Source organism: Salminus brasiliensis, chromosome 6 (genome assembly GCF_030463535.1).
Source record: "Salminus brasiliensis chromosome 6, fSalBra1.hap2, whole genome shotgun sequence".
Taxonomy (NCBI): Eukaryota; Metazoa; Chordata; class Actinopteri; order Characiformes; family Bryconidae; genus Salminus; species Salminus brasiliensis.
Window position 1 is genome coordinate 13957470 of NC_132883.1, and position 20308 is coordinate 13977777.

A 20308-nucleotide genomic window follows, 5' to 3' on the forward strand; every position below is an offset into this window, starting at 1 on the left:
TCTCACACAGCGGCTGCCATGCTTAAGCAGGCGGGGCTAATAAAACCTTTAAGGAAATGGCTCAGGAAGAAATATATATAGAAGGGCTGCAGTCAATAATGTTGCTAATGAAGCTTTGTTGGCAACAGATGATGCTGTTGATTATGTAGCTTAATGGCGCTAGAGCAGAGGCCCGGTCCAAGAGGCCCGAAATATGCCAACTCCTTTTCAACAGTTTTTTTCGTTTTCCTGTAAGGTGTGTAAAACCAAGCTTCCCTGGCACAGTAGCACGAGTGTTATTGAGGAGCATCTTGGCTAAAACACTCTGCATCCACTGCAAGAGGAATTTCTTCTTTCATGGGAGCTTCTCTGAGAATATTCCAAAGTAAATTTATTGGTTTATTTTTTTTTATTATTAATTTTTTGCCTTGTGTTTGGGGACAGAAGAAGGATTTGTCCACAGCTGGATTAGCTATAATGCTACCTAGCATATTTATAATACAAACCACTAAACCAACTGTGCTGTTTCAAGTTGCCCCCCCTTCCCCCATTTATTTATTTATTTATTTATTTATTTTCAACTGGTGGGGCTTCAGTTGTGTTCTTAAAACTCAGCTCTGTCACACATCACAGAGACTGTAGACTCGACTCAGTCTCACACCCACAGACTATATACTTGATTTTTATTTGACTCGCACCCAGAGACTCTGAAGCCGACTCCTACTCGCACACCAAACACTGTAGACTAGACTCGGACTTCCATCGCAGAGACTCTTAGCCTTGACTCACAGCCAAAGACAAACCTCACCTGGACTCGCACCCTAGAGGCTCTAAACCTGACCCAGACTCGCAACTTAGAGACTCTAAACGTCACCAAGGGATTTGTGAACTCCTCTGGTCAAGTACTGATGATATTGGGAATAGTGTGATGATCTTGTGTGATTGACCACGGTTATGAAAAGCTTGTCTGTTGCTTCAAAACTGAAGACATTTCTGACTTGGCTTGGCTGATCGGCTACGTTTGAGGAGGAAATTGGACAAATGAGATTTATTCAGTAAACTAGAGGCTTTTCATCCTTTAGAGATGAAAAGCCTATGGGCCTACATGATGTCCCGTTGGCAACTCCTCTGCAATGCCTGAAGTATTCTGCAACGGGACCAGTTTAATAATTGGCAGCATGGGCAGGAACATGGCTTTTAAAGTGGCTTTCGGGAAGATGCTGCAAGTGATACATGTCCCTTGATATCACACTCTTGCTCCTTATTTTGATGGGGTGTGTGTGTGTGTGTGTGTGTGTGTGTGTGTGTGTGTGTGTGTGTGTGTGTGTGTGTGTGTGTGTGTGTGTGTGTGTGTGTGTGAGAGAGTATGTGTGACTGGCTCCTCTGTTCCCATGTGGCTCAGCCATCGGCACAGAGCCATCTCCAACACAAAGGTGAAAGGCAGTGCAAAGCTACCGCGCCTTCTCCTTTTCCCATCTCAACTCCACTGACCGCTGTCCATACATTGTGTGGCCCCTTTAGAAGAAATCCTGCCCCGAACAATGAACAGTGTTGGTAGATTGTTTAAGGAAACACCGGCAGCTTTTGTCGTCAACTGCGTGCTGTCATTTCCTTCCTAAAACAGCAGAGGCTGAGGCCGGTCCTGTCTCTGAATTGGTCCCGGTGTTTGGTTAAGGTCAGCGTGAGTAATCAGCAGCGCCTCTACAATGTCTATTTTTTTTTCTTTCCACTAGAGTTCATTGAGAAAAATCAGTTAACAGCTTGCTTCCTTTGCTCTGACATATGGACTCTTCCATGTTCCTCTCTCGTTCTGATTGCCTTGGGCTGCCACACAGCGAGTAACATGATTCCACTGCTTCTCTCGCCAGCTGCAGCAGACCCACACTCACAAGCTCTAATTGAGATATACTAACTATCCTAGAGTTTTGGCTACTGTGCTGTGTCACATTTAGGAGCACAATTAGCTGTGGTTCAGGATTGTATACATATCTCATCTCTTTCCTTTTGTTTTCAAGGATTAAAAACATATCCAATCTTCTTTTTCAAATCAGATTTAACCATCTTTCCATTTGTAGTCAAGGATTGATAAACATTGATAAAACATATTTTTTAAAGTAAGTTTTATCCCCATTAGTAGTTAAGAATTGAATATATATATATATCTGATCTTTTCAAATCAGATTGAACCCCCCTTTTATTAGCAGTTAAGATTGAATACATATCTGATCTTTTCAATTCAGATTGAACCCCCCTTTTATTAGCAGTTAAGATTGAATACATATCTGATCTTTTCAATTCAGATTGAACCCCCCTTTTATTAGCAGTTAAGATTGAATACATATCTGATCTTTTCAATTCAGATTGAACCCCCCTTTTATTAGCAGTTAAGATTGAATACATATCTGATCTTTTCAATTCAGATTGAACCCCCCTTTTATTAGCAGTTAAGATTGAATACATATCTGATCTTTTCAATTCAGATTGAACCCCCCTTTTATTAGCAGTTAAGATTGAATACATATCTGATCTTTTCAATTCAGATTGAACCCCCCTTTTATTAGCAGTTAAGATTGAATACATATCTGATCTTTTCAATTCAGATTGAACCCCCCTTTTATTAGCAGTTAAGATTGAATACATATCTGATCTTTTCAATTCAGATTGAACCCCCCTTTTATTAGCAGTTAAGATTGAATACATATCTGATCTTTTCAATTCAGATTGAACCCCCCTTTTATTAGCAGTTAAGATTGAATACATATCTGATCTTTTCAATTCAGATTGAACCCCCCTTTTATTAGCAGTTAAGATTGAATACATATCTGATCTTTTCAATTCAGATTGAACCCCCCTTTTCCATTAGTAGTTAAGATTGAATACATATCTGATCTTTTCAATTCAGATTGAACCCCCCTTTTCCATTAGTAGTTAAGATTGAATACATATCTGATCTTTTCAATTCAGATTGAACCCCCCTTTTCCATTAGTAGTTAAGGATTGAATGCATATCTGATCTCTTCAATTCAGATTGAACCCCCCCCCCTTTTATTAGTAGTTAAGGGTTGAATACATATCTGATCTTTTCAATTCAGATTGAACCCCCCTTTCCATTAGTAGTTAAGAATTGAATACATATCAGACTTTTTTACCATAAAAAAATATGTATTTTTACCGAATGCATATCAGAGTTTAACTGTTTCCATTTGCAGTTAAGGTTGAATTCATATCTGATCCCGATACCTATTCACACAGATACACCATCTCTAGTGGGCAGTCTTTGCTGGGCCGGCCCTGTCGGTGTATGCTGGACTGAGCTGGTAGAGTCGGAGCCTGCTGGTACATAGGAGAGCATTTGGTCTTCCCTGGCATGTGGTATATGTCTCATTTCCGTGAAGACCCTTTACTATAAGACTGAGAGGCATTTTCATTAAGGTTTCTATTAGAATGCATATTTAATGCTCTTGACATTCATGTTTGAGGGGGACGCTACTATTCGTACATACCTGGAAGAGGTTGTGAGGAAATTACATTTACCGGCCTGACATTTATTACCACGTAAACAAACGAACGCCTTGTGCGTCCTCTCCGCTTTCTAAGTCTGGTATAATCTCTGTAGCACCTGGCGGCGGCCGTCGCTGCTGCTGCTTACTTCACACTCTCCGTTGCCTGGAGAAACAGCGGCAGTTTCCATGGCAATGTGGCACAGCGGTGCGGGATTTGTTTATTTACTTGCTTTGTGACGTCAGTGCGGGGGGTTCTGGTGACGCTGTGCTGCCGTAGAGGAGGACAGACCAAGGTCTTCTGCTGCATAAAGACGAGAGCGCTCCTGCAGCAGCTTCTGCCATCAGTGGGCTCCAGTAGAAGATACTGAGATGTACGGTTATCTTGGATTATATACAAGATGCTCCAAGCGAGGCCATAGGTTCCATATAGAACCATGCTTGTGGTAGAGATGTGTGAGGCTAAAGGTCTGATGTAAACGTCTCTATTACAGACTTGAGCCGCAGTTATGGCTTCCTTTACAGTAGCTTCTACCTTTCAGGGAAGGCCTTGCATTAGATGTTAGACCATTTGCTGTGATGGTTTGATTGCATTCAACCACTTGAGCATTAGTGAGGACAGGTACTGAAAATGGGATGAGTTAGTTATGGCCCTTCAACTCATCGTAAAGGTATTGGATGGAGCTCCATCATACCAGAGAACACTGCTCCAGTGCTCCACAGCCCCATGCTGAGAAGCTTTATACTACTATCGCTAGGCTAGCTAAGGTGGTATTTGAAGTGGAGTAGTATTGTGTTATGAGTCAGCGATGACACATGCAAATGAGGTGAAAGATTAGTAAACAGTGATTGTATTTTATCTATAAGGAAATGGATGGTATGTGATAATACTGTGATGGTATTAGTTAATAACGGTAGTGTGTCGTATAGGGCCTGATTCATTTCCAATCCTTTGTTTTTACCACTGTGTTCTAGCAGTACGCCCTCATTCATGGACATTATTTACAGCCAACAGTAGTGAGTTCTCAGAAGGTAGCATAACTGTGGAACATTAAACCTAACGTAACATCTGTACTTCTAGTACTTTGGTTTTTCTTTTTCCACATACTAGTCACGTTACTTGGCCCCATCCAGTCTGCGACATGAAAGCAACATGGAGAAGAGCTCAAACACAGAGCCAACCGAGCAACTCCAGCAACTTATATAATCGTTCATTAATTGTAATCAAGTAAAAATGGTCAGTTAATCATGATTCTGATATATAGCTGATATCATATCGCCCATCAGACTAGACATCCCTAGTATTATTAACTGAACAGATCATTAGGGGTCCAAACCATGAAAGCTTGTTTTACTTGTTAATTTAGTTTATTTAAAAGAATGAATTTTATCATATTAATCTAATCTCTACAGTTCATATACATATGCAAAGATTTGAAGGAAATATTGAATACATGCTCTAATTTCTTAAACTACTATTATTTACTCATTTCTTAAGCTTGAAATTGTCATCTGGGAGGTCCCAGGTAGGCTGTTTTTCTTACCCCTGATAAACAGCCCAGCCCAACCCCACCCCACTGCTCCCCCCCTTTTACGGATGCTCAGCTTCCTGGCGCTCGGCCCTGCGGCTCTTTTGGCCATCTCACACATGGATGAGCCGTGTCAGGATGAGTTTGGATCTGCCATATGGGAGATTTCATTAGTGCACGCCTGAGGGACAGAGAACCACACAACCACCAGCAGCATCACCTGTCTACGTTTTAATTGAGCATTGCTTGTAGACGTCTAGATGTCGTGTTCTGGGTAATTGAGATCTATGTTTAGTTAAAAAAAGAAAAGGTTCAGAAGTGTGTATCACTGCTGTCATAACAAAACCTCATATCTCAGAAATGATGATTATGAGCGTGCTCACAGTGGAAATCTAGCGTTTTTAACTGTGATAAATGTATTATTATTTAGCACACACACTCTGCTTGCTTTCAGTTGTCTAACAGCTGTAACTCTGCATCTGTAGGTATCCCTCAGCTGTCTGACTGTTCCTGGTTGAGGGCCCGGAACACAAAACGGAGGATTAAAAAGTCAGTAAAACGCTAATAGCTGGTTTAGAGAAGGATAAGTTGCAGTGGCAGACGCCTCTCGGTGGAGCAGCATATGTAGGGTGTGTGGGGCCGGCGTGTGAGTGGGAGACCTAGTCTGTCATTAAGGGCAGGGCTGGGACGCTTGGCAGGAGCGAGGGAGTGGTAGACGTGGCACCCGTCCTGTCTTTGTGGCGAAGGGCACGGGGGTGAGAATCGGCACATTTAACATCCTGCTGGCCAATAAACTGGACTGGGGAAAACTTAACAGGATAAGCGGTTTACACTTTTAAGTGTAGGTAGAGTAGGGCTGGCCGTTATGATGATATGCTATTGGTATTCGGATACGTTATGGGACGATAACTTTTTTTTGTGTGTGTGTATTGGTGTATTACTGGTGCATCTAGAGCCCTGAACACCTACATGTGTCATAAAAAGGAGAATAAACAACCTATTGTGCTTTTCATATTTTTAAAATTATTTTTAGTAAATATTTTCTTTAGGAAATGCTATTTTTAAACATAACTGTGCTTATAGCTTTATTCATTTATTTATTTTGCGCAATTCCTGAATTTCTGGTGCAACTTTGTCTGTTCCAATTAGTTTTCTAACCTCAGAAAAATGGAATATCCTAATAAAGTTTAGATTCCTTTGTCCAACTTCTTATTTTTTCCACTTTTAGACATAATGCGATTCCAGATGTTGTGCTTTACATTGTATCACAATTTGATGATGAATGGACCAATAGAAATGCCCTCCATTGAAAGCTCCGAAGGTTCAGTCCTTCTCCTGCAAAGTTGCCGTTGAGGAGATGTGAGGTTTTTGCATGACTGTGATGATGATGAGGATGATGATGTCATGAAAACGTCCAGTATTGTGGTGAAGTGTTCTGGCCATATCGCCCACCCTTCACTTAGTGTCCGCAAGGACTAACAGGCATCTTCTGAGGGGCAGCGCAGACATGCATATACACACACACAGAGCATACTGATGTGGAAAGATGAAAGGAGAAGGACAGACAGGCAGGCAGACAGGCAGGCAGACAGGCAGGCAGGCAGACAGACAGACAGACAGACAGACAGACAGACAGACAGGCAGACGCGCACACACACACACACACACACACAACAAAGCTGAATAGAAGAGCTAGTATGAATAAGGCAAAGGCGTGTTGAAGCAGAGGGGAATTGACAATCTGGCCGCGCTGTGCTGAGCTGAGCCGAGCCGAGCCGGTGCAGCGTGGAAGACGAGTGGAGACAATTGAGGTGGTTTCAGGTAATTTACCCCACACACACTCTCGTGCGCACACACACTCACACAGGCTGAGTGAGTCTACCTTCAGCGAGTGCTGCCGCCAGCCGCCCAGAATAGTTTTACACAGCCATAATTAGAAGCAGCTTTGAGTGGCAGACTCGCTTTCTCCTGGGGAGACACACACACACGCGCACACACACACTCTCAGACACTGAACGAGAGAGAGAGAGATGTGGGAGCTCTGAAGATCTGTTTTTAGCTCTCTTGCTTTCTCGCTCTCTCATTCTTTCTCCTGCTTTCTCACACTTTCTCTCTCTCTCTCTCTCTCTCTCTCTCTCTCATTTTCTCTTTTTTTCAGAACTCTCTCATTCTCATTACTTTCTCTGTTATTTCTCCTATGCTCTTACTCACACTTGCTCTACTGGTTGTTTACTCACTCACTCACTTTTGTTTTCACTCTTTTTTTTCTGTGCTCTCACTTTCTCCCTTTCTGTTATATCTCTTGCGCTCATTTACTCCTATGCTCTCATGTTCTTGTTCGGTATATCTCGCGCTCTCTCTCTCCTTCTCTCTGTCTCTTGCTCAATTGCTCATTTACTCTTTTACTGAATCCCAAAATGAACTCCTCTATATTACCTCTCATCCTTCTATTTCTCTTTCACTATTTTTGATTCTCTTTTCCTCTCTCTCTTTCTCTCTCTCTCTCTCTCTCTCTCTCTCTCTCTCTCTCTCTCTCTCTCTCTCTACCCTTCTGACATGAGCATGTAATTACATGAGGTTAAGATGTGTGTACATCCATGCGTGTGTCCCCACTTCCCTGCACTTTCGCTGCTGGCGAGTAGTGTCCAGTCTCAGCAGGGGTGTCGCTCCTGTAGCTTTTCAAAATCCCCTCTTTTTGGCAGAGAGACAGGCTGGACCTCCCAGTGCTCTTCTTCTTTCTGCTAGCAGCCTGATTAACAGCTCTGCTCTGTGTGAAAACCAATCCGCTGCTTCTCACTTCTCTTATTGTCCTGAATGTTGACAACACAAAGTGGAAAGATGAGACTGTGGTCAGTGTTGGGTGAGAAATGTGATGTGAAATGAGCTTGTGTGTTGTGGTTGTTTTCTTGGGGATGGACTGTTTGTAAATAATTCATTTTGTACAAATCATGAACAAAACCATCTGATAAAAAAGGAGAAAAACATGAAAATACACAGATGGATGCATGGAGGCATCTCAGAAGGCACAACACGTCAATTGTCAACAATGAGGCTATTAATGTGTAAAACTGCATACGTGAAAGAGACCCTCTTCCCTAAAGAGCTGATTATAATATCTGTCCTCTTTCAATGTTGTTTCTTTAGGCCTTTCTGCAGAGGATAAGGCAGACAGCGGAAGACCAGCAATGTCTGACATCAGAACAAGTCAAGGTATGAATGCTTCTCTGTTCCGAACTCGCACACATCTTACACTCATAAAATGATGACATAGTTACAGTGAAAGGGGAAACGCTGACATTTGAGGAAGCTTTGGGGCAAACATTTGTCTTGCACTGCTAACATCTCTGCTTGTTTCTGGCCTCAGATCTTGTTCTCCAACATCGAGGAGATCCTGGACGTCCACCGTGAGGTCCTCTCTGCGCTGGAGGCCAGTCTGCAGCCTGAGCCACAGCATCACCATGCCCTTGGACACGTCTTTCTCCAGTTTGTGAGTTCCTTCTCTCGGCTGCCTCTCAGCTTTTATATACTTCTGGATATTCACCTCATGTCATGATGGGTCCGACATGAGAAGTCAGAGAATGGCCAGACTGGTTGGAGCTGACAGAAAGGCTACAATATCTCAGATAACCCCTCTGTACAATAGTGGATGGGCTACAACAGCAGACGGTCATGTGGCTGCAGTGGACACAGGATTACCAAAACTGGACTGGAGTAGAGGACTGGAATAATGTGGTCTGGTCTGATGAATCTCGGTTTCTGCTGCTGAGGCTCACAGATGGCAGGGTCAGAATTTGGCATATATATATACAGTCATATCAAAATATTATGAACCCTGGCTTCGGATGACACTAGCAAGACGCTGTGGCATGGACTCTATTGGGTGACAGAAGGTGTTCATTATAGAGGTTAACTGGTCCACAGTGGTAAATTGTTTGCTCTTTACCATCTGCTGGAGTTTTCGCTCCCCTCTGGCATCAGTGGCCTATGTAAGAAGTCCATGAGGTTCCAAGAATGGACTTCTCACACATTGAGTACCTCCTAACATCATACCAGTAGTGCCCAGCAGGCCATTGATGCCAGAGGGGAACAACGACAATGGTTTATTAGATTCAGAATGAGCTAGTAGTAGGAAGTAATATGAAAATATGAAATCCCACCAAAGTTTTGTCATAACTTTGTAAGGTTTAAACCCTAAACCTAAACATACTCGCATAGTATTTACTCAGTACCCTCATCCTCAGTCAATCCAAAGCCTTTATCCTGCCTAAGCCAGACTGCAGACATCTCTATATCTGTGTATAACTGCACACGTCTGAGCTGAAGTCATGCTGGTGGATCTTGATTAGAACGCTTGCCCAGACTGGGTTTAGATATCTCGCAGCAAGTAGCCATGCTGACGTAGCTTCAGTGTCAGAGTTGGATCTTTCTCCACATTAAGTCAGAGACCTCCAGCCCCTGTCAGAGGAGCTATTGCATAATTCAGGACAAGGAGCTTTTGGAGGGCTGTGGACTTCTGGAAAGAAACACTGCCAAAGCAGTACACACAGTGCTGGGGTTGACCCAGCTTTGGCACAGGGGTTGTGTTATCTCAAAAAATAACAGAATGGAGGAGGGAAAAGTTTCAACAGCATGAGTAATGCCTGTATTTAACACAGCAGTCAATATTTGCTTTATTTACATCACTAAACTCCTGTTCAAGGCCCTTCAATGCCAGTGTTGTGAATTAAGACGGTAAAAATATGTTTGTCAAAGGGACGAACAGCGTTTGGGCTATTTTGGACACAAGTGCGAGCTTTCATATTAGGAATTAAACCTGAAAATGAAAGCGAGCAGTGTGTGGTTTGAACTTTCCTGGCTGGGTTCCAGAGGGAAATTGGCCTAAAAGGATCAGTTCTAGTGTTCTTTCTGACCCTGACTTTTTGGTCTTTGCTACTGGCCAAGGTCAGATTGCTCTGTTGAGACATTGCTGAAAGATATGTTAATTCATAAACTGGCTATATATATATATATATTATATGGTTTAAATTCTCATTTGTCTTTGGGTTTAATCCAAACATGCCAGATTAATCACACATACCTCACCTCAGTTCTTTTAAGCAGGCATTAATTAACTACATGGTTAAAAATAAAATCACTTTTCTTCATTCTGATAAGGTACTTCATAAAGTCAACATATGTAACCTATTACTGGGCTCTAACCCGCATTAACTCAATTGCTCTTAGGCTTTTAAGCTTTCACCTGGAATGTGTTTTGCCACAGCATGAGCCGTATGGGCCAGCCTGCTTTAAAGCATATGTAAAGCAGACAGATGTTTGCTTCGGTGATGTAATGCATTAGCTCTGTGAGGCCGCCAGCATCTCCCCTTACAGGTGCTGTGGCCTGGGGGGATTTATTAGAGCACTGTGACCACTGCTGAACATGATCTCTCTCTCTCTCTCTCTCTCTCTCTCTCTCACTCTCTCACTCTCTCACTCTCTCTCTCTCTCTCTCACTCTCACCAAACACAAACACTCATACTGTCCATACTAATGTCAGGATTCCCATATTGTGTGTGGTTGTATATACACAGATCAGCCATGACACTGAAACGTGTAGTGAAGAACACTTGATCTGGTTACAATGGCATCTGTCATGGGCTGGGATATGCATATTGGGCCCCGTCAGTTCTTGTAACTGATGTGTTGGAAGCAGAAATAAAATGGCAAGCTTAAGGATCTTTGGCACTTTGATGAGGGTCAGAGCATCTCCAAAACAGCAGATCTTGTGGAGTGTTCCCAGTATGCAGTGGTCAGTACCTACTAAAAGCGCTCCAAGAAGGGAGAACCAGTGAACCGGTGACTGGGTCACGGACGCCCAGGTGATGCATGTGGCGAGGCTATTGTAGGCTAGTCCATTGGGATCTACTGTATCACAGATTGCTGAAAAGATTAATGCAGTATCACCAAAAGAGTAACTAGAAAAAATACATGACTTTTACTATAAGTTAATGTCAACGTCTGTGGTTCAGGTGATCTTAGAACATTTCTGTGGCCCCATTCATCATTACATTCTTACAATAAAGGCCAGCTGCTGTTTTCAGATGTGATTACTTGAAGGCTAACTACAGTACTCATAACAGCTGCTTACACAGTGAAGAACACATGAATAAACCAGTACTGAATGAATTAAGCTTGTGCCAGTAAGAAGACCTTCTGTGTTTTAAATAAGGTAAGTAACATGATGTTGACAGAAGGGTTCCAGACTGAGGTTTGTAACACTGTCACATTCCCCAGTGGAGAACCATTAGGCAGATGCCTTGTTTGGAATGTGATATATCAGTTCTGTGCTCTACTCGTACTACATGACTTACAGTACAAAAGCACAATTTCTCTTAAGGAGATGTGGGAGATGAAGGAGATTATCTTAATGTGGCAGTAGATATCAACACTTTTAGGTCTGCAGCCACAGAGGTGAATTTAAGAGAGATGATGTTCAGTAGTAACACTAAATTTCACAGTTTATTTATATACATATATTTACTTTTGATACTTACAGGAAGGGTTTGGTGAGAAAACACTTTTACACAATTTTCCACTTGACCCAGATGTAGTACATCAGCCAAGACGTATTTGGTGTAAAGAGCATTCCTCCACCAACCCCACCCTCACCCCCGCTGTTCAGCTATGCAGTAACATTGTGTCAAAAGTACTTTTAAAAGTGTGTCATTTTGTAGTGGAGTATGGATATGTCTTTTATACTTTTAATATTTTACCAGGAGAAGTAGCATAGTGATAGTTTCCCAATTAGACCCCTGCCTTGAGTTTCGTTACTTCATATTATATGTCAGACAGATGAATGACGGTCAATGGCCTGCTAAACCAATACAATGTCATTTATTTTATAAACCATCCTCCTGTTACTGGCATAGGCTGTTCATAAAGTGCTTAATAGAGAACCCCTTTACTGTTATAACTTCCTGCAAATGCAAAGCATAGCCACAGACCAGCTTGGGGCAGCGTGCCTGAGGATTCTTAGCCCATTCCTCATGGGCACTGGCCGCCAGTCCACTAATAATAATGGGTTTGCCGCTGCAACTGCCTTCTTCAAATTCCACCAAAGATTACTGTGGATTTCAAGTCCGGTGACCTGACAGCCACTCCAGAATCTTCCAGGACGACAACGTCTGAAACCAAGCCTTGGTGGACTTGGAGGTGTGCTGGGATCATTGTCCTGTTGCAAGGTCCAGTTATGCCCAAGCTCCAGCTTTCTCACAGAAGGCATGATGTTTTCTGCTAGGATTATAGTACTGATAGTCAATTGAATCCCTCTTGCTCAGCACACACTGCAGGTTTCCAGAGCCAGAGGAAGCAAAGCAGCCCCAGTGCATCACCGATCCAAACATACTTGAAAAGTTCCAGCTTTGTTTCATTGCTCCACAGAAAGTTTGGGATTCTGTTCTGTTCGGGTCTGTGGAGAAGGAAGACTCTGGTGTATAGCTATGCTTTACATTTGCATGTCGATACCATAGCTTAGCTCTACATACAGGAACAGACAGACACACTTGCCAAACGGACCTTTTCAGTGTCATATGATGTGAAGAAGTGGAAGTGGGCCGAGCAGAGGAGCTCCACCACAATCATTGACGTGTGGAGAGGTAGAGCGAGAGGGAGCAAAAGAAGGGCAAACGGTAGCAATAGCTCTCCAGCCATTCATTGTCCAAAGCCCATTACTACAGAGCAGCCCATGGGAGGCCAGCGTGTATCACTTTTCACCTCCGTTCACAGATAAGCAGTCAGCCCCAGGAGAGATGGAGCAGCACCTAAGCCAAGGTTACAGCCCGCACTGCTTCGCTACGGCCCAGCTAATCACAGTTCAGCCAAAGCTCCATACATAATTTACATGCAGTGTCCTCATTCCAGGCTCATTAGCCTCTGCTCAATAGCCAGGGTCTTTAATACTGCGCTGTCTGTCTGCACTCGAAAACACAAACATGTCCACCCCGTTCATCTGCCGACAGCTCGACCACCGAGCAGAAGAAATGCTTAGACTGATAGTGTGTGTGTGTGTGTGTGTGTGTGTGTGTGTGTGTGTGTGTGTGTGTGTGTGTGTGTGTGTCTGTGTGTGTGTGTGTGTCTGTGTGTGTGTGTGTGTGTGTGTGCACGCGTGTGCGTGCGTGCGTGCGCGCGATACTTCCTGTTTGTGAGCCCATATCTGTCCGCTTCTCTCAGGGTGTGACGATAGTTCAAACTCATGAGCTTCGATTTCACTTCCTGTGTTGTTTTGAATAACGGAAGTCAGGTAGCAGCCACTGTACTGAGTCTCCTTTTCAGAACTGCTTTCATTACCTTTTGCCCTGCAGACGGCCTGCTTGTGTACGATACGGTTCTAGCAAAGGCTGACTGGGTTCTCCCTGTAAAGAAAGCTTGGCTTCTGATGATGTGAAAACACAAACACTTAGTTCTGATCTTTGTGAGTGATGTGGGTCTGAACCTGTTTTGACCGACATAGTATGTGATGTCAGCCCTGCTGTAAAGCCTGAAAGACGGGTCGCCAAAAAATGGAGAATGGAGCATGTCTAGATCATCACACACTTCTGTTGAACTGTAGCACAAGCAACCACAAAAACAAAAAGTCTTGGCCTATTTATAAGGATTATACGGAGCAAATTGTGTACTTTTCCCACCCAAAGTGTCAGAAAATGGTTCATTCCCACTGCATTCCATAAGGCTTAGCATTTTTATACTCCATGAATTATCATGGCTTCAGTGAACCAAGTCATTTTCATCAGTATTGTGCAACTTGTTGATGATCAGTGTTTGTTCATGTGCTGCAAGTGTAATAAAGTGGCTTTAGGTAAACTCCCTTAGTGAACAGATGGAAAGACTCATTTGTTTTGTGTTCTGGCTGTTTCAGAGAGGCCATTTCTCCGTGTATGGAGAATACTGCAGCAACCACGAGAAAGCCCTGAAGCTCCTAATAGAGCTCAACAAGATCCCCCACATCCGCACCTTCTTATTGGTGAGCACTAATACTTGCTTTGTACAAAGCTACAGGACAACACTTTAAACGAGAGTGGGATTTGATTTGGGAGAAGGGAATAATCTGATGAAGTGGATGTATGTGTGTACCTCTGCCTAGTTAGAGAGGAAAACGTAATGAGGCCATGTTTCTGTTGTAGCACTGCATGTTGCTGGGAGGAAAGAAGAGCACAGATGTTCCACTTGAGGGCTACCTGCTCTCCCCCATCCAGAGGATCTGCAAGTATCCCCTACTATTAAAGGTAAATGTCAACTTTCCCTCCATTTTTCCCTTCATCCTTCACTTTGTGGGAGAAATGGTAGGTGTCTTATAAAAAATGTTTTTTTTTTGGTGGCCCAAAGCATGAATCACACTTTCCGACTGTAGGGGGGAGCCCAGGAGCAAGAAAGGGCAATTTTCCATAGTGCTGCTTTAATTCATTGTAAACAGGAACTTTAACATCTACTACTCACTGTTGTCTCTGGGGGTTGGTCTAGCAATGACCATGCTGACCAACCAGCTGTGTCCCAGCAAACTACTAAGATTACTGGGTTATGACACCTGGGTTCCGCAAGCTGCCACTGTTGGGCATGGTGCTTAACCATGGGCACGTGTTTTCATACCATCACATACCATCGTGTGTTTGCTCACTTATGTGTAGGTGTGTGTTCACAGCACGGTTGGGGTAAAGGCGGAGGCCAAATTCCTTCTGTGTTGCACACAAATGGTAAATGTGGTTGTCTTTGAAGATGCTGTATTGGAGATGCAGGCAGCAATACACAGCATCACAGTGGCTTTGGACGTTCCTCAGCCACCCAGCCTTTTGTGCCAGAACTATCCAGTTTACAGTGGAGCTATGCCTTTTTCATGGTCATATGGAAGACAAAACTCCATGTTAAAATTTTAGAGTAAATTTAATATTAAAATCACTAAATAACAAAAGGGGTTGATGAGTACTACATTACTAGTGTATGTGACGGAATCCTCCTGTTCTGGCATCCAACAGAAGTGCATCAGACACTAGATGGTTAATTCTGGTCTTTTTTCTGAGGGGTCATGAGGTGGTTCATGGGTGGGTGACCTGTGAAGGTACAAAACACGCAGACGTTTGTGTGATCTGCACTAACCAGTGCACTAAGCTCAGTCCTGTGGTCCCTACAGGAGCTGTTGAAGCGGACCCCTAAGAAGCATGCGGATTACCCGGCTGTGGAGGAGGCGCTGCAGGCCATGAAGGAGGTGTGCTCCAACATCAACGAGACCAAGAGGCAGATGGAGAAACTGGAAGCTCTGGAGCAGCTGCAGTCGCACATAGAGGGCTGGGAGGTGAGAGACAGTACTGAGGACATGCTGTTCATGTATGTTCTGGGTGGTGGCTTCTGGTTGCTGGTGATGATTACAGAGAAAAACACAGGATGTAACACTCGCACACACACATGCTCATGGCATTAGCAGTTACCAATAGGTCAGGGTTTGTCTGGCAGAGTTTCAGCGTGTGGACGGTTTTTATGTGTGTGATATTTAAGGGTGTTGTGTTGGTGTGTTTTTTAAGCAGGGCCTTGTTGACGCAGGCTGCAGTCATGGTGACACTGGCTGTACATTTACACACAGACTGAAAAAGGAAGTGTTAATGCAGGGAAGCTAACCCGTTACCTAGGAGATCAGCAGCTTCATCAGAATATGCTACTGTATGCCAAATCCTATGTGTGTGTGTGTCTGTCTGTCTTTCGCTTCTCTTTCTCTCTAGCTCTGTGTGTGTCTCTTTCTCTGTAACTTTCTCTACGAGTCTAACTCTCACTTCTCTCTCTGACTCGGACTCTCTAACTTCTCTCCCTCACTTCGCTCTCTCCTGCACTCTCTCTCTGTAACCAACTCTCTGTCTCTGTTTTTGTCTCTCTGTCTCTTTGTCTCTCTCTCTCTCTCTCTCTGTCTGTAAGTGCTATACCTTTGAGTCACTCTCACTTCGCTCACTCTTTCACATGCTCTCTGTCTCGCACCCTCAGTCTGTAATTGCCTGTTTCTAAAGCTCTAACTTTACATGTCTCTCTCTCTTGCTTCACTCTCTCTAGCTTTTTCTCTCTGTAACTCTTTCTCTCTCTAATGCTTTCTCTGACTCTCTAATGCACGCTGTCTCTCGCTCTTGCTCTCGCTCTCTGAAACTTTCTCTCGTACATCTCCGTCTCAATGCAGTTCAGTTCAGGTTGGCATTGTTGGGATGGCCGTTTCGATAACAGTCGCCAAAGCACACAAATGTTAAATCTGACCATATTTTCTGAAATGATATCAGTGATGAAATTAATTTAGAAATAATAATCATCAACTAATATTAATAATCAAATATACAAATACATAAAATGAGCCCATAATCATTGAACACTATAAAACGGTAAGGTGAAATAAATGTTTACACTCTTATTTACAACAGTCCTGTATGTACATGGGTGTTATTCACATGTTGTCCCATATTTAGTGGCGAGAGGTGCAGTTTTGTCTTTGGCAAGGACATTTCGTAATTATTCATATTGGGTTAGAATTTTCAGATTTGGGTGGATGGTTTTGGGGAAAAATTTTGTCTGATAATGTTGATGTTTGGGCACTAAAGGAGGAAGTGCAGCTCTGTCTCAACCCTAACCGCCCTAGTAGTGACCACACACTCGCTCCTTTCTGGACTGTTTATACCTGCCCGTCTCTACAGCCAGGCTGTGGTCACTAAGCTGCTGTGGATGTGTGGATCTCTGTTGGTGTAGAAATACCCTGCAAATACATACTGTATGTTTGGGGCCTGATGGCATTCTAATGTATACTGGGTTCTAGTGTGGTTGTCCCAGCGTTCTAGAAAGCCTGACTTTCTCTGTTTGATCATTTGTTTCACTCTGATTGGACTTTGGTCAGCAACTCTGTATGTCTGTCCATTTCTTTCTCTCTCTCTCTCTCTCTCTCTCTCTCTCTCTCTCTCTCTCTCTCTCTCTCTCTCTCTCTCTCTGTATGTCTGTTCATTTCTCTCTCTCTCTGTATGTCTGTTCATTTTTCTCTGTCTCTCTCTGTCTCTCTCTCTCTCTCTCTCTCTCTCTCTCTCTCTCTCTCTCTCTCTCTCTCTCTCTCTCTCTCTCTCTCTCTGGTGGTGTTATTTCCTATAGCAGGGTGCTCACAGTAGCTCAGTATTTCTCCATTGACTGCTCTCAGTCACTTCTCAACAGAGCCCCATTATGCTCGCCTGCAGCCCCTGCATGCCAGGGTCCGGCCTAGGCTGCGCTGCTTCACTCAGCAGAGCCAGCGGCTGCCCCAGCCCACTCTGAGCCCTGTGCACTGCTGCCAACGAATGCATAAACGGAGAGTCTGAGTGTGAGCAGGGACAAGCTTCCCTAAACACAGTTCTGAATGCTTCTGATGTCTTTCCAAAGTCTCTCTGAGACTCTGTCCTGGTCCTAATGTCATGTCAGTGTTTCCCTGCTTTCAGACACAACTTCAGGACTGGCTTGTTTGTTAAACAGGCCATTAGTTGAATCAGGTGTGTTGAAGCACAGAAACCTCTGCTGTAAGAGATGTCCTCCTGCCCACTCAGCATATGGATAACACCTGTGGGCAGTTACAAGCTAGGGCAGCCCCTATATTTGTTTGAACGGAGAGTGATGTGTGTTACAGAGCTGTTGAGATTTGATATGTAGAGGTATGAGGAGAGGTCTGTACTGTGTGGAAGAGTTAAACAACATGTTTATTGGTTTATTTTGGCGGTACAGCTGCGTTATTGTGCACATGTGCTGAGCAGCTCTCTGTGAGGTACTGGCATACTGACATCCAGATGGCATTTACAGCAATTCCCAGCACTGTCCGAGATGTAATGACTGTACTATAACAGGCATAGCGTCCAGTGGTTTAGCTTATAGGTGTTAGGATGAGAGAGATTAGGACTTGAAAGCTGCTGACCCTCTCCACAGTGGTCCCATTGAAAGAGATAGGGGTGTGCACTCTCTCCTGCTTCCTGAAGTCCACTATCAGCTCTTCGGTCTTCTTGACGTTTGGAGGCACCAGTGTGTCAGGAAGCTAACGTCCTTCCTGTAGGCTGCCTCTCCATCATTGGAGATCAGGCCACTGATGGATAAATGAGCTCTGTTATGACTGCTGTCCTGTAACCCTGTACTGTACAGCACACCCGAGAACTGCAATAATGAGTGGGTGGAGCCAAACTCTGGCAGGCTGAATAGGCAGCGATATGTGGAGATACATGAACCGATGTAAATTTGTTGGTTCTTGTGGCATCAGAGAATGTAGGTTACTTACATGGGCTGTATGGGCGGAGTTGTGAACGGTGTGTTTTGGAAATTAAATATTTGCATGTTACTTTATACTATATTTCAGTAAAGTGAGGGAAATGCAGGAAATGCACCCCATCACCTACAAAGTGAGTCTACAGCCCCACATTCACTTCTGGGCAAATAATTGTCCATTTGTTAACACTTTCGGCAACTCGACAATCATAATTTGTGGAAATGCGCATCTGTATCTGAGGACAGAACTATACCTGTACCCTATTATATATTTTTTCAGTACCCCTGACCTTGTATGGAAACTCTAATAACTGTTCAAGGGCAACTTCACTAAAAGCATACAACACAACCTGAAAAGAATAGGACACCACAGCAGTAACAACAGTAACAACAAAGACCAGATTCATTCAGCAACAAGGGATGGACGTAATCTCTCATGTGGCGTGCTGGGAGGGCCACCCTGAACCACACTAGTCCCCTAGGCCTCCTCTCTGTGGAACGCTCCAGTGATTTAGCACTACAGATCCACCATGTGAAGACTGTAGTAATTTTGCTGTACCTTTGTGTAGAAGTACAAGTAGGAGAGGTTCATTGCTTTTATATTACAGCTACATAGACTGTGATTGGTCTGTGTAATGACACTATGTCCAAATGTTTGTGGACACCCCTTTTAATGACACACACACACAGCTTGTCTACTTTCTGTAGCAAAGTATTGCCATTGAAATAGGACTGTCTGGAGCAGATAAACATGAACCTTTTGGTATAAAGTCCCCCAGCACGGAGCTGTGGAGCAGTGGAACGATGTCCTCTGGAATGATGGCGCTCCATCCATTACTTTTGGGGGGGATGATCATCCAACATCCTGACCTCACTAACACTCTTGTCACTGAATGCAATCAAATCCTGATAGCAAGGCTTCAAAATGTAGTAGAAAGCCTTCCCTGAGCGGTAGAGTTATATAGTGTATGTGTGTGTGTGTAACAGGAAAGCCAGTATAAGACCCTGTCTGACCTCCCTGGTCTCTCTTGTAAAACGATCTGCTGCATTTTCATCCTGGTAGTTCCAGGAGTGCTAAAAGAAAACAAAGTGCTTACTGTGCCTCCCGATACAGTATGGAACATTTTCATTTGGAGTCGATTGGATCCAGCATTTACAGCAGATGGCCAGTACCTGTAAAAGCTTAAGCAGGTAAGCGGCGTAAATCGCCCCTAATGGACGGATACTGCAGCATCAGGAGCAGACACACTGCCAATGCTCTAATCGACCGGTTTAGTCACATCATTGATTAAGCAGACAAAACGGAGTCTGCTGTACACGCACTCCTACACGGACACGCACCTGCCAAGCATGGAAAATTGCATCCTGTATAGAAGTCCGTCTGGAACGTTCCGCCTGGATGAAATCAATTATTGATGGTCCAGGTTATTGCACAGGCCTGACTCCATGACATCAAAGAAGTCTTAGCGCTTCTGGTCCCTGCAGGACCCCACGCAGACCAGTGGGCTTTTGGAGGAAAGGAGAAGCAGACATGAAACAGCTTTGTCTTTTGGTTTGTTCATTAATGAAGTCAGGCTTCTTCAAAAGAACAGCAAAACAAAAACGGGGTCTGTGCTTTGTGCTAATAAGCAGGTCATTCCGATTCATCTCACCACTGATATCACAACACTCCACTGCTTTGAAAGGGGAGAAAGACTGTGGGGTAATCTTCACCGGTTTCCTTGTTGCTGGAATCTAGCAGTGTTTCACATTCAGTGTTCAAATCCATGGTATCCGCTAAATCCTGTGCTGGTTAATGGGAAGATCTTTCCTAGTGCTTTCCTTTCTCGTGATTTGGCTAAGGATTTCCTTTCTTTTCTTTTCCAGGGAACAAATCTAACAGATATATGTACTGAGCTGCTCCTCTATGGGAATTTACTTAAGATCTCAGCAGGAAACATCCAGGAGAGAGTTTTCTTCCTGTTTGACAACCTGCTGGTGTACTGCAAGAGGAAGTCCAGGTTAGTCATCAGCACTATCCACATTACTCATACTTCCACA

At 43.7% G+C, this 20308-nt stretch overlaps 1 protein-coding gene across 1 annotated transcript in view; it reads left to right on the top strand.

Moving 5' to 3' along the window:
* Positions 1-20308, top strand: part of prex1 (phosphatidylinositol-3,4,5-trisphosphate-dependent Rac exchange factor 1) — a 99107-nt gene that overhangs the window by 21050 nt on the left and 57749 nt on the right. The window contains exons 2-7 of the mRNA XM_072681740.1: positions 8153-8218; positions 8373-8495; positions 13902-14006; positions 14167-14268; positions 15168-15329; positions 20135-20268. Coding sequence (XP_072537841.1) covers positions 8153-8218; positions 8373-8495; positions 13902-14006; positions 14167-14268; positions 15168-15329; positions 20135-20268 — 692 coding nt within the window. The remainder of the gene's footprint in view (positions 1-8152; positions 8219-8372; positions 8496-13901; positions 14007-14166; positions 14269-15167; positions 15330-20134; positions 20269-20308) is intronic.